Here is a 14,145-nt window from a genome sequence, read left to right as displayed (position 1 = left end):
AATTGGGGTGTAATCTCAGTTCGCTAAAAATAAAAAATAAAACGTCTAAAGGTCGCTATATAATCTTAGCTAAATCAAAGGAAGTTATCTTATGAAAAAATATCAGAATTTTATTAAAAGATAAAAGGTGACAATTGGGTTGTAATCAGTTTGCTAAAACAAAACAAAACAATGTATAAAGGTCACTATATGATCTTCTAAAATCAAAGGAAGTTAACTTATGAAAAAATATCAGAATTTTTTATTGATATCATTCTGGAGACTGAAGAGAGTTTGGTGACTTTGGACATACACACCAACTTTAAAACATTAACCTTATTTTTATGGTATTAAATCTTAATATGATATCATGTTGTGTATATTTTTTTTCTGAATGTCATACTTACTAAGGAAAGGTTGTCCAGGACAATTTAAATAGAATCATGTCTTAAAATAAAGTTTGATAAGGGCATGGTTTAAATGTGGAGGTTAGTGGTCATTGAAAAGTAGTGTTAAGTGGTCATTGAAATAGAAAAGTACATGGTCATTGAGATATGAAAGTAAACTATCATTGTTAAAGAAGTAAATGTCCAAAGTGAAAAATTTGTTCTTTTCAAAGCAGTTAGAAATTGGCTTTCAAGAAAGTTTTTGGCTAAAGGGGACTACAACCTTTCATTCATAATTGTAAGAAAAGGAGATAATATTTTTTTTAATTTTGCCAAGCTATCATTGTGAATGACCTTTGTTTTCATACATTATAAAATGAAATTCTTTGTATAATTGTTCAGGTTGTTCAATTGATAATTCACAGATAATTTTGTTTTCTTGTTTATATTCCTGACACTGCTGTTAGTTTCCTGAGGATCTGAATTCAGGAGAGTTTCCCAATCCCAAGTTTTACATTGTAGGAGGTATTTTAATTTTTGTTTTGAATTTTTGAATAGATGTGTTAATACTTTATAGAGGCGAGGGAGCCATTTCAGCTTACACCATAGTACTTCATGTTAATTTGAATGACACAATATCTGTTGGTTAAAACCATGGGCAATGTGGAAAAAGAGTAACCACATAATTAATACTTTTCTAGTAACAGTTTAAAAGATAGTCTTTGCAGACTAACCAATAAATCCAGCCTCCTTTTAGTTTTTGGAAAAGTTTACTTAAGAGTATATTAAAGAAATTGTTGAATTCTAAGCTATTAACCATACATCATTTCTTATTCAAAACAGAATGAGGAGTATCCCACTAAATTAGCGAAAAAAACAGAGAAATGGAAAAATCGTGGAAAATATATATTTGCAAAACACTTTTCCAAGCAAAGTTGGAACATTTACCATAAGCTAAACAAAAGTTGCTATCCATACTTGTTGGATATCTCTTAGTTTGTTCTATGGTTTTAATGTGTTTTTCTTTTTATCTGAACCCAGGGATCAAGGGTCTTACAGAATTAATTTCAAACTCTTTGCAGCTAGAAAATTTGATTTCTATCATTTCCATAGAATTTGTCACAATTTCTGCAGCTTCAATCTGTCTGTCAAAAAGACATTATTGAAATTTCACAAAATTAGAGTTTTACTTTTGTCTCTTCATTGAATTCTAAATTTAATTTAAAAGACAAAATGTTTGATTTTCAGTGTAAAAATATCTGGTAAATTTGAATGAGATTTAAAAGAATAAAAACACATCTGAGACCAGGATTTTGGATTATATAATACTATGGATTTTAAAACAAGATGAGGATTTTTCTTTTAATATGTTGCAATGATAGCATTTGTTTTGTAGGATTTGGCTCACAAGGGACATTACTCTGATTCCAAAGCACTTCACTATTGTCAAATAATTCAGCTTTAACTATCAATGAGATTGTAATGGTAGCTTTTGTGACACTGAATATTTACTTCGTCTTCAGACTGATCATTTCGCTCCCCATTTTAATTACTATAAGCTTATTGATTTTACTGAAGAAATTTTATTATTTCGTTTTAACATTAAAAACCTGATCTTGTCAAAGACTTGATTGATCGATAGCCCCAACACAGGCTGGCTCCAATAGCGGTAATTAAATGCCCTATGGTCAATAGTTTGTCCACTCGGTAGCCCTCGGTGGTCACCTTTAAAGTGGTTATTGATGGAGGTCAAGCCAGGTTATGATCAAGGATCAGTGGTGAAATAAAATAACAATACAACACCAATACAGATCATTCAGTGAGACAAATAAATAAATTGTCGTTCAAGTACAAGTTCAAAAAGTCAATGTTTCTGGTCAAATCGAAACAAAATATTCATTTGTAAATGAAAAATTCATGAAGATATCTGATTGATTATTATAATAAATGTTTATTGCTTTAATTATTTTTTTATTTGTTTTAAATGTAACTTTATTGTCCTTAAAGTAGACATGTGACAGTTTCCTGAAAATTAAATTAAACCCATATACAAGACAACAATTTAATCCTCCGAGAACCTTTAAGAACATCATTAATATGTATTCACAAGATTTTTCTGGAAATTCCAGATTTTCTTTTATTGAATCGACTTTCTGATGGACATTTACATTGCTGTTTTGTGAAAATTTACGATAAAAATTCTGACATGGATTGGTCAATATTATCAAGCATTTGAGAGAGAAAAAAAAACACATTTGTTTTCACAAATTTATAGGGAAAAATAAAAAAATTCCAATTATTGGAATTCCATTCAGCAAACAGAATCAAGGACAGGTCAATTTGGAGTTATACCACTGGAATAAATTATCAATGTTTTTGTCAGTTTTGGAAAAAGAAAACGGTCTTAATGTCTTTTCAAAGAACAGTGACGTCAACAGTGTTAATAAATTACTAAAATTTGTTAGGAGATTAATGTTTTAGCTTTAATCAGCTTGTTGCATGTCCTCTGTTAGGTTGCTGTCCCTACACAATCCAACCTGTTTTTTCTTCTATGTCTAGTATGTATTGAAGCTTTTGTACATTTTACTTTGAAATTTTTTTAATGGTCAATTATTGTAACAAATTGGTCTCAAAAAACAATTACATAGGATATATTTAGTTAAAATTCACTTGTGGTTCCGTGTTTCAGGCAGAATCACCCCATCCTGTATTTTGCTTATTAAGCATGCAACAAACCCAAATATTTGTGTTTAGGGTTTCTTCACCAGTCTGAGTTCTTTAAATTATCCCTTATGTTTTAGAAAGGTTCCTAACCAGCCTTAGTTTTGTATACCTTATAGATTTCATTTACATTTGGTAGTGAATTGTGTAAAAATTGAAACTCGAGGGGGGAAAAAGTAAGAAAAATCCTGTTGTCTCTTTTCATCCAACAGTTTACTAAATTGACTCAAAAGAGGAGGTATTATAACAGAATGTTTTTGTTTTTATAAGGAAAAATAAAAGTTTACAGAAATCTTCTACCTTATTTTACACTTTCATTCTAGTCTTTTATAGTTCAGTGATCAATTGATACCTCAAACTTGTTCCTTCAGCTTAAAACTCGTGAAAAATAATTTTCCAAATGATAGAAGATATGATATTTTTTAAACATTCAGAAAAAAAAGGAATTACTTAGATCTTGAGAAAAGTACTCTTTCTTTTTTTACATTTTACAATATATATTCTTATTAACAAACTTTAATATGGAGATTGGTTTACTTCAAAACAGATATTTTTTATACATGTTCATAAGTTGTGTTTGATATGATGGCAAGAAAATATATGTGTATTTTTATTGCAAGCAAAATGTGGATGCTTTTGTTAAATTATTTGTTTTAAGTTGGTATTATAAAATAAAAATTGGGCCTAATATTTGTACCCATCTTGCTTGTATTTGTATTGGGTATTTTCCCTGTGCAGGTTTTAAAAAAGGTATCATATTGTGAATTAATCAAAATAAATAAAAATTTTGGTGTTCTATTCATTTATATGTTTTATTTATTTGTTAATGGGGAAAGAAAATTTTCACAAAAAGAAATACAAAAAAGGTTGAATAAAAAGAAAGATTTTAATAGGCTTGTATGATAGTCGCAATTTACCTTTGGTTTAAAAACAAATATTTAAAGATTACTTTGTCCTTGTAATTAAGTAAAAAGATTTTTTCAAAACTATATTTTGTGCTCTGATTTTTAATAACTGTGATTATTTGATACTCTTAGATATATGATTTGTAGGTAATTTGATAGAGGTTCTCAGAAATTTGTGTTGAAGTAGAAAGATTTTATAAATTAAAAGATATTTTACATAAAATCAGGTGCTGTAAATTAGATTCCCACATTTTATGTTTTCTGAAGTCCAGTATTTTGAAAGTTTCCTTTCTAACAAAGTAAACTTGATTAGATGCCTACATTTGTCCTTTCAGAAGCTAATGACAGTTTGATAATGTTGTGTTATATATTTTCTTTTCTAAGAAAATGATGTTTGTAAAAATTTCTTATGTTAACATGTAGCCCTTAAAGTTGCAAAAATATTAGAACAAAATGAAAAAAATTTCTGAATGGCATGTACAAATTAAAAAAAATATAGTAAAACATTTAATAAGATGTAAACAATGGTTTAAGTGATTTAATGAAAGGGTGAATTTTCCCTTTCTGTACTGACAAATAGATTGTTACCCATGCCTTATTATAAATTTAAATTTCCCCTTAATTAATTAGAGGTTTTCAACTTTAAAAAATTGTAAGTCTAATGCTTTCTTTAGGTCTGTCATTCTAACTACTTAAAAAAAATAATTCAACTTTTTAATCCTTTCCTGTCAATTAAATGTTTTATACATGGTCATCAGAGGTCTAATGTTGACGGAGATTAAAAAAGTAAAATTCTATTTTGCTATGCCATGCCGTAAAGTAGCTATTTCTTATTGATTTTACGTAACGGTTAAAGAAATACTACTGGTAATAAAGCATACAAGATGTCCTCAAATTCCTAGCTTTCACAATTACGTCTTGGCTGTGAGATTTAAAGTATCTCATTAAATCTTGACAATGTTACATCTTCTTGTCACACTGCTTCAACTAAGAACCCAACCTCAACATTATATTTAAAATTCAAATGTACCAAAATGAAAATAAATTCCACATATTTGCCCATTACATTGGCAGAAATTCACTTTGATTTTAAATTTAAATCTGTAATTATGTTATTAGATCTTTAATTTGCTATTTCATAACAGTTTTCATGGATCTTTAAAAGACTTTTTTTTTTCGGAAAAGACCAGGAAAATTTAAATGGAGAACATTTACATGAAGGGTGAAGTCTGCAATTTTAGCTATGAAACCCTGCTTAGAATATTAAAAAGCAAATGCATTTAAAATTGAGGGAATATAAAATGGTTTATTGCAGGTGCATGTCACATTGAAAGATTTGTTGAGAGACGCAGGTATAAATTTGGAAAAATATTAATAATATAAAGAAATGGCATTTCCTTCATTTAGATTAAGTAGAAGGAGTATTATAATGACCCGCTATAAACTTTTTTATGGTATTCAATAATGGTTGAATGGACAAAGTTTATAATGACAACTGACCGTTTGTACTGACCACCTGAAGCATACCTTTAAAATGCATTTTATTTATGACTGGTCAGGGAACATGGTCTTCTATTGTTGGTTAATTGTGGCAGGATATTTTTTGAGAACATTAATTTTGATGGGATTAAATGACCACGGTCAAGGGGTCCCCGGTGAATTCATTTGACCAGATCTTATTGTTTGTCAGAAGGTTGCGGTCAATTCATAAAAAGGTCTGGGAAAATTCTTTTTCTTTTGTTTTCTGCATAAAAAAGAATTAATATGATAGCCATGTATTTTTTCTCCCTTGAATAGATTTGTATTTCTCAGAAGAAATGCTGACTCTTTCAAAGTAATTACCAAGATAAAAATATCGATGCTTTTTGTAAAATTAACATAGCTTTAGGAAATTTAAAGATATTCACATTACTTTAAACAGAAACTACAAACGTTTTCAACAATTATTAAAACTTTGATGTTAAAAATATATATTTTTTAATAAATATTCATAATGATCATATTGAATACTGTGTATTTCTACAAGCTTTTTGTAATACTTGATGCCTGGTGTAATACTAATGATGAGATGTTTTTTCTATTTTGAAATGTATAAGATATTTGTGGTCTTTTCTAAAGTAAAACCAATCTCAAATTTCAATTTTCATTTTATTTTTTTATTTTTTTTTTAGAAAAAAGCAAGTTTTCAATTTTTACAGTGTTTTCTCTACACAACAGTAGAGCTGTTGTTTTGTTTTAGCTAAACAATTAATTTCTTCGTTGAAATGTACACTGAATGAATTTTTATGTTTTTTGGGTTTTTTTGTATTATTTCTAAAAATTATTATGTGAAATATTCAAAGTTTCAAAAAAAACATCCAAGTATAATTTAAGATTATGAATCAGGTCTGTTTTGAGAAATTCTAATCTCTAGATTGTCATCTTAAATTTCTTTTTATTTAAAATATGGAAATAAAACTTTCTATATTTTATGCTTCTGATGCACTTTTCTTGATGAACCTTCATCTGGAAGTCTCAAAAGAAAGGGAATTACCAGGTTTTATATTACTAAATGAATTTGGAATTGTTTTCTATTATTAATTTATATATTTAATTGACCAACTTATTCTAACACAAATACATTTGTAATTTTTTTATCTATTAAATTTTGTCGACTTTTACTGACGTTTTTTTCACAATTTTCAAAATTGCTTAATGTTTTCAAATGAGTTGAGTTCCTTGTTGGACAAAATTGTAAATTGTTGTGTGTCAATTTTCTGGCGAAAATTCCATAAATATATTTAAAAAAATAGTCAGTTTACAATAAGTGAACATTGAGTAGTATCCTTCTGTATTCTGTGCGATATTTGAACTGCCTAAATAGGGAAACATTTTTATGTACTATGACAGATTTGCAATATTTATATTTAAATAAAAGTGTCTTTTGTAAAATGTTGCAAGAACCAGAAGAACCCATGTTTTCTGTTGATTTTTTTTCTTCAAGCATAAATTTTACTTGTTAGGGAGGGCCTGCTGCAGCTTATAAATGGTATCTTTTTATTAAAACAACGCTCATCCATTGTATCTATTTTTATTTCAGTAATTTCTTTTATTGAAATTGTATGTGATTATTTAACTGTTCTCTTGTAAAATGTTTTTGTGTTTTATATATATGACTTCTGAAAATTCAATGAATTGTCATGTCACCAGACATTCAACAATTATGCCCCTTGAAAAAAAAATAACGATAGAAAACAGAAAAATTATGGATTTAAGTTTACAAGTTGTAAAACTGAAAGTTTGGTCATTTTCTGAAGTCTAGGGTCAGTTATCAGTATCAGAGTTTTTTTAGGGTCAGCTGTGTCTGTGATCTTTTAGCAAACAACAATCAATCAATCAATCAAGTTAGGTTCAGAAGCTTATTGCATTCAAAAACATCAGGGACCATTGATAACTCCTTGTTTATGTAACAAATCAAAACCTTTATAATGCTGATTGTAAAATACCTCACTTCCATGAGTTATGGCATTCTGAAATTAAAAATGGAATTTCCATGATAATGTTCATGTATAATGAAGACTTATGGTGTGGGGAATTTTGGAAGAATTTTGCATTGTAAAGAGGCAGGTATAATGAAGACTTATGGTGTGGGGAATTTTGGAAGAATTTTGCATTGTAAACGAGGCGAAAGATACCAAGGGCACATAAAAAAACATTTCTGGAATTTTCTGCCGATAACTTTGAAATTATTAGAAAATGACAGTTCCTACTTAACTTTCATGCCAATTTCTACATTAGCTAGAGGTATAGGGGGAGGGTTGAGATCTCATAAACATGTTTAACCCCGCCGCATTTTTGCGCCTGTCCCAAGTCAGGAGCCTCTGGCCTTTGTTAGTCTTGTATTTTTTTAATTTTAGTTTCTTGTGTACAATTTGGAAATTAGTATGGCGTTCATTATCACTGAACTAGTATATATTTGTTTAGGGGCCAGTTGAAGGACGCCTCCAGGTGCGGGAATGTCTCGCTACATTGAAGACCTGTTAGTGACCTTCTGCTGTTGTTTTTTCTATGGTCAGGTTGTTGTCTCTTTGACACATTCCCCATTTCCATTCTCAATTTTATCAAGTTCACCTGATATAGATTGGCACTATATATTTTTTAGATCCTTGTTAGTCATATAGCTCCTTATACATGCTGAGCTTTCAAATGTTTGGTTTTGAATATTGCTGGTAGAGATAAATCAAGGAAAGAACTGGCAATGCTGCATTATTTTTATCCCTTCACTTAATCAAATTATATTAAACCACTTGACCCTCCCAAAAAATTAAGGTTATTTTTGGACGGTGTAAAAATCTGCTCTTTTCAAATTTTTTCCTGGCATTTCAATTTCTTTATATAAATTATTTGTATATTTTTAGTATGTATGTTTTAAATTCTGTATATTATATTATAATCTTCCTATATGTGATAAAAATACAATTTATAATAAAGGTTTCCGAACTTCTATTTAAATATTAATTTTTTATATAAATAAATATGGCAAGTCAATGTTTGTGTAAACAAACAATTGTTTTATTGTCTTGCTGATAGGCTAAACTGATACTAGAGATTTAATCGTGGGTTATGAGAGGTCAGCAATGTTCAGTGTCCTGTGACACTAACTGACCCTTCAATGACACCACTGTCCACTGTACAATATTTTTATTCTCTACATGAGAACTTTTTTGCTTGATGAATAGTCAAAAAATATTATTTGTGGTATGATTGATGCAGGTGACCGAGGGCCATTTAAGGCCAATGGACATTAGGACTGACCAATCAGGGTGGCCTGAGTTGTTTATAAGTCTCCTGAACTGACCCCATGTTTTATCACTTCAGTGTAATCAATGTAAATGGGAACTTTATTTTATATCTATGGGATACTTAAAATCCTACCCTGTTTTTGTAAGGTTATTATGATGGAAAATCATGATTTATTATGTAATTGTAATAATATTCCTCACAAATGTAAGTATTCATTAAGAGGCTTTTAGTTCAGAGGTAATAATTATCAGAGAGAAGAATACATACAAGAATAATTTGACACTTCTAAAATGCAATTTAATTCTCTATGCTGTAGTGCACCAATTTCTTTAATAATATTTCGTATGTGGTATTCTTTAAAAGTAATGCTTGTCGTTTATTGAGGAAAATTAAAAGAGGCAAACTCTTTAATTAGGACATGTGACAAAGGCTTGGTTTTCATTAACTTCCTGTGCAACATTGGGTAAAATCAAAGTATCTACCTGACATATTTATATATAGGTAAATCATTAGAAGAAAATCAGAAAAACCTGCACCATTATCATTAGTGAGATTCTTTGTTCTAGAACGTCAAGGTCATTCATTGTTACAATATGTTTATGTTAATGACAAGATAGTTGTCAAGTTATCATCGCAATCCCCTTTAAAAGGGACATAAGATAAGCTAAGGGGGAGGTTTGAGTGGAGATAAAACTACATCTTTAATCTGTCCCATGTGTTGCTTCTAGTTGTTTTTCTTTGTATGTGCTCCTGTTATTCTTGGAGGAGCTGATGAAATTAAATATCAACAAAGCTTGCTTGACAATCCACTAAAATTGGTATCAATGAAAGTAAATGAATCCACAGCATCCTTTTTATAGTCAATATTGGCAAATATTAATATAAAAGAAAAAGCAGATATGATATGATTTCTAATAAGACAACTCGGTATATCATGCTAAGTCATGATAGAATAAAAAGAGTTCCAAAGGGGTAACTGGAATCTGTTTATCAAGGACAGATAACACCATTGCAAATAAGAAAACATGTGTTGGTTATTTAAACATTGGAGATAACTTGATGGTCCTGTGGTCTAAGTAGTCCAACTTCTGTATCACTAACTTGTCAACACTGTCTGAGGTTTTAAATTTGAACCCCGCACAAGATAGGTGCGTTAGACGCCAATCTTGATAAGACTGTGATTGTTAGTTTCCTGTCAAAGGTTTGTGGTTCTCTCTGTACACTCCAGCTTTCTCCACCATTAAAAACTGACCACCTTTAAATAGTCAATAGCGCTAAAGTGGGTTGAGCACAAATCAATCTTTACATTACACAGAAAACCCTATCAGAATTTATTGAAACCAAAGTCACATGAACTTTTCCTCAATTTTTATTTGTAATTATTAAAACACTAGAGTAATTTCTGGTCAGTGCAGAAGATGTTTGCATATTTGCTGCAAGTATTGATTTCTGGTTGATAAATGTGTGTTATAGGTTCCTGTGGAAGATATTTATCCTTCTCTATGGCAGTCATGACACACACCTTTGTCACCTTGATGCCATTTGTCACTGCATAACAACTTATCTAGTGTCATGGTAACATGACATTATTAAATTTGATTCCATATATCCGTATGGCAGACTTACTTTTGCAGTCTCCATGGATTTTGGTCACATGCTTTTCTTAAGAAGATTATTGGCAGTTAAATGAATTAAAACTTGAACTGGTTTTGAAAAATAAAAATCTAATGCATATGCCATTTTTTTTAAAGATGAAACTGCTTTCCAAAGTGTAGTTAATTCGTCTTTCAATGCATTTTAATCTTGAATTTTATACATTTGTGTATTTGAACTATTCATTTGTGAATTGGAACTAATTACCTTGTCAACATATTTGTATTTATAACATGCATTGTAATGCTTTCTTCTTTTTGTTGGTTTTGACATTTAAAAAAAAATGGCATTTTGTAGTTTATTGGATGTTAAAAGAAGATTAGGTTTTATAAGAAATCAGAAAGAAATATACAGCCTTAAGACAGTCTATGTTTTTTTTTTTTTATTGTTTATAAATCATTAATACTGTATAGATATATTGTTTGAAATGTGAATGTCCTTTATAAAATTCAAATTTTGATGATGATGATAGTTTTAAAAATGACAATTGTTCAGGGCACTAGGATTTATTGTAACCTTGACTTATTCTAAGATGAGCACAATATATTTTAGCTGCAGTAAATTTTAAAAGATTCTATAATTAAAAAGTTAGAAAATGTCATCAGCTGTTAAAAATTAAAAAAAAATATGAGAAGAAGAAGAAATGTCCTCATAAAAAGAACATTCTATTTCATTATATCATTGATTTTTATTGATATATTACCATGGTTTATAAATATAACAATTCAATTTTATGGTTACTAAATTTTTGGTAATTCTGATCAAAATGACATTTTGTTTTACTTACTGTATGAATATAAGGTTAAATTTACTTCACAGTTGGTTCATTTAGAAAAAAATGTGAACTATAAATTTATGCATACTTTATTCAAGATTAAATTCTGGAAAATGCCTCAAGACTTTCTTGGGATTAAATGTCACTGACCTCTACATATTTACCTTGAAAGTGCATTTAAGTTATTTTCTTTTAAGAAAAATTGAACTTCATTAAAACAAAAAGAAACCATGCACAATGTTCACTTTATCATTCTTAGGTCGTTGGTGAATAATTCTATTGACAATTCCTTATTTTCAAAGTGTTATAAATTGCATATTCTTAATGAGCGAGTAAAGTACAGAATGTTTTGTCTTCCTGTATCAATCAAGCTAGAGAAGGCAGTGCCATTGATCCTGGTTAGGTATAGATCAAAAGATTAGAAAGGAAGTGTATTAATCAGGTGCAAGGGATTTGTCTGGACTTCTCCTTAATCGATATAATCCCCAGCATGTAATGAAAGGACTGAACCTATTGCTTTAGTTACTTTATCTTATTAGCTTACCTGAATACCTAGTGTGATGGAAAATACATTGTCTTACCTTTCCTTCAATCTTTATTGGATTCCTTGCTTGTAAAGGAAGTATTTTCTTCATTAGTAATCCTGATGAGTAAAAAGAAAAGTGTATCTTTTTTGTTTTGCTGCATAAAATGCACTTTGGTTCAAAATCAGAAGAATAGCTAACTATAAGTTTTGGCTTCCTAGTTTGGTTTATATTTTCAACCATATTTATTTTGCATTTCTGATAATAAATGTTTTTGCTTTCACAAATGTTTTGCCATATTAAGTCGATACCTCCACAAAGGATCCCACTATCATGCTGGTCACATGAGCAAAACCACTAAAAACACTTGTTCTACCAATAAAAGTGTTAAATGTACCATTTATTTGATACTATTGGGTAATTCTTAAGTTTATGATTACAGATTGTCCAGTTTAACTTTGTTTGAAGTAGTAGATAATAAAGGTATAGTTCAAGACAATTACTCCGGTCATTCCTATTTATATATTTTAATTTTCTTTTTTCAGTGGAACAGGAAAATGACTTACTTGTATGTGGAGAATGCCAAACCAGCTTTCCACTGCGAGACATACTCAAGTTTATCAAACATAAAATCAACAAATGTAACAAAGACGATGGTGATGCAGATACACCAGAGAATGACGATGAAGACCAGGAGACTGCAGACATCTGCAGCAGTATCAGTCTTAAACGTACCAGTATATCTGCACCCATCTCTAGAAAGGAATCATTAGAGACAAGACTGTCTCCGTTACTAGACTGCAGTAACGATGATGTCAAAGAGAATGATTTCTCCCCTGAGGAAGAACTCAAACATGTCCGGCCGCCATTGAAGTTGAAACAAGGGGTAGATGCCGAATCTAACACAACTCATACAGGTAGGTCAAATTCACTTCACAAGAAGATTAAACAACATTTAGCAGCTAGATATATAGATCCTTGCTTCTTTGGAAAACTGGCATTAGTAAAAACTAAATAAAATTCAGTAGCATGATATGTGAATATTCTTGATACTTTACAAATACATATTTGCAATATTAACCAATTAGCTTTTCCTAGACGAGTAGTAATAAGTAAGGAATGGCCATTATGAAATACTCAGATCACTGATTTAATTGTAAACCTTATCCTGTGTCACTGTGTTAGAAGTAGTACTGTAGGCCCTTTATCCAATCTTCATAATAGACTTAGAAAAAAAGTTTCATGCTATTTTAGATAATGAAATACTGGTGTTTTGTAAATGTACACATACAGGATAATTTTGACTGCCAAGGACATTTCTTAAAATACTCCTTACGTTCAAATCTGTTCAATATTTCTGGTAACTTCAGATTTTGAAATAAACCTTTTTCACTGTTGTGGTTAAAAAAAAAGACTAAACAAACCAGTACTGACCAAATAAACTGAAATATAAGCGGTATTTCTGTCCACAGCATAAATTCCTTTTAAGTATAATAATGACCCTTTTATTGTAGACAGTAAGATAAGTTCATTGGAAACAATATCATTGGTTCTTGACTATCATAATTCCTTTTAATATCATTTTCGAACTGTATAAGCATTGAAACACATCTTCACCTGTTTTGAGTTTCAAAATAAGTTCATTGGAAACCAAATCTGTGGTTCTTGACTATCATAATACCTTTAGTATCATTTTCGAGCTGTGAGCATTGAAACACATCTTCACCTGTTTTTTAGTTACATAATGAAACATCTGTATGATGAGTGTATTATCTGAAATGATTAAAATATAATGAACACAATGACATAAACAGAAGGGTTCCAGGTTACTCATAATGACAAAACAAATCAGCAGTTGCTAGCTAATTACATCAGTTGTGTTCTTTATTAGTTGATATGTCATATAATTAACAAAAATAATTATGTTTTTATAAGAAAAGTAGTTCCTCAAAATAGAATTGTTATGCAGACTTGTATAGGACAGAGTAGTTAGTAAGTTGCTTCATCTTGTTCAGTTACCTTTTCTCCTTTTCTACTAATATCTAGTCATCAATTAAATCATTGTTCAGTTACGTTTTCTACTAATATCTTGATATAAATGAAAGTATTGTTTGTTCCCCAAAAACCTAGCCTATCCAGAGAAATTGCTTGGTATACAATTCCATTCTCAAATTTAAACAGAAAAATAATTTTTCGTCTCAGTCTTATTGAAAAGGTGTAAATTGACTTGTAAACATTTGCTGAAAGTAATTACATATACATCTGTTTTGGTCATTATCTTTAAACAAGAACATAGTTTTGTATATTAAAAGAATTACCTACCAAATAAGCAAGGAAGGTAGAGTTTGGGGAGCACTCAATTCATTGAGGCCTTTAACATCAATTAAATATTCCTGATCTACTAATTATTTCCTTCAGTA

The 14,145-nt window shown here is 29.8% G+C and overlaps 1 protein-coding gene across 2 annotated transcripts in view; it reads left to right on the top strand.

Moving 5' to 3' along the window:
- Nucleotides 1-14,145, top strand: part of LOC139514150 (B-cell lymphoma/leukemia 11A-like) — a 53,280-nt gene that overhangs the window by 13,770 nt on the left and 25,365 nt on the right. The window contains exon 2 of one of the 2 annotated variants that reach the window (XM_071302931.1): nucleotides 12,271-12,642. In XM_071302931.1, the coding sequence (XP_071159032.1) occupies nucleotides 12,271-12,642 (372 nt within the window). Of the gene's footprint in view, nucleotides 1-12,270; nucleotides 12,643-13,672; nucleotides 13,718-14,145 lie in introns of those variants that run through there. The other variant, XM_071302932.1, reaches the window with a different exon arrangement.

This window comes from Mytilus edulis, chromosome 3 (assembly GCF_963676685.1).
Source record: "Mytilus edulis chromosome 3, xbMytEdul2.2, whole genome shotgun sequence".
NCBI lineage: Eukaryota > Metazoa > Mollusca > Bivalvia > Mytilida > Mytilidae > Mytilus > Mytilus edulis.
The sequence above is the reverse complement of the archived record's forward strand: the minus strand, read 5'-3'. Positions and strand labels throughout refer to the sequence as shown.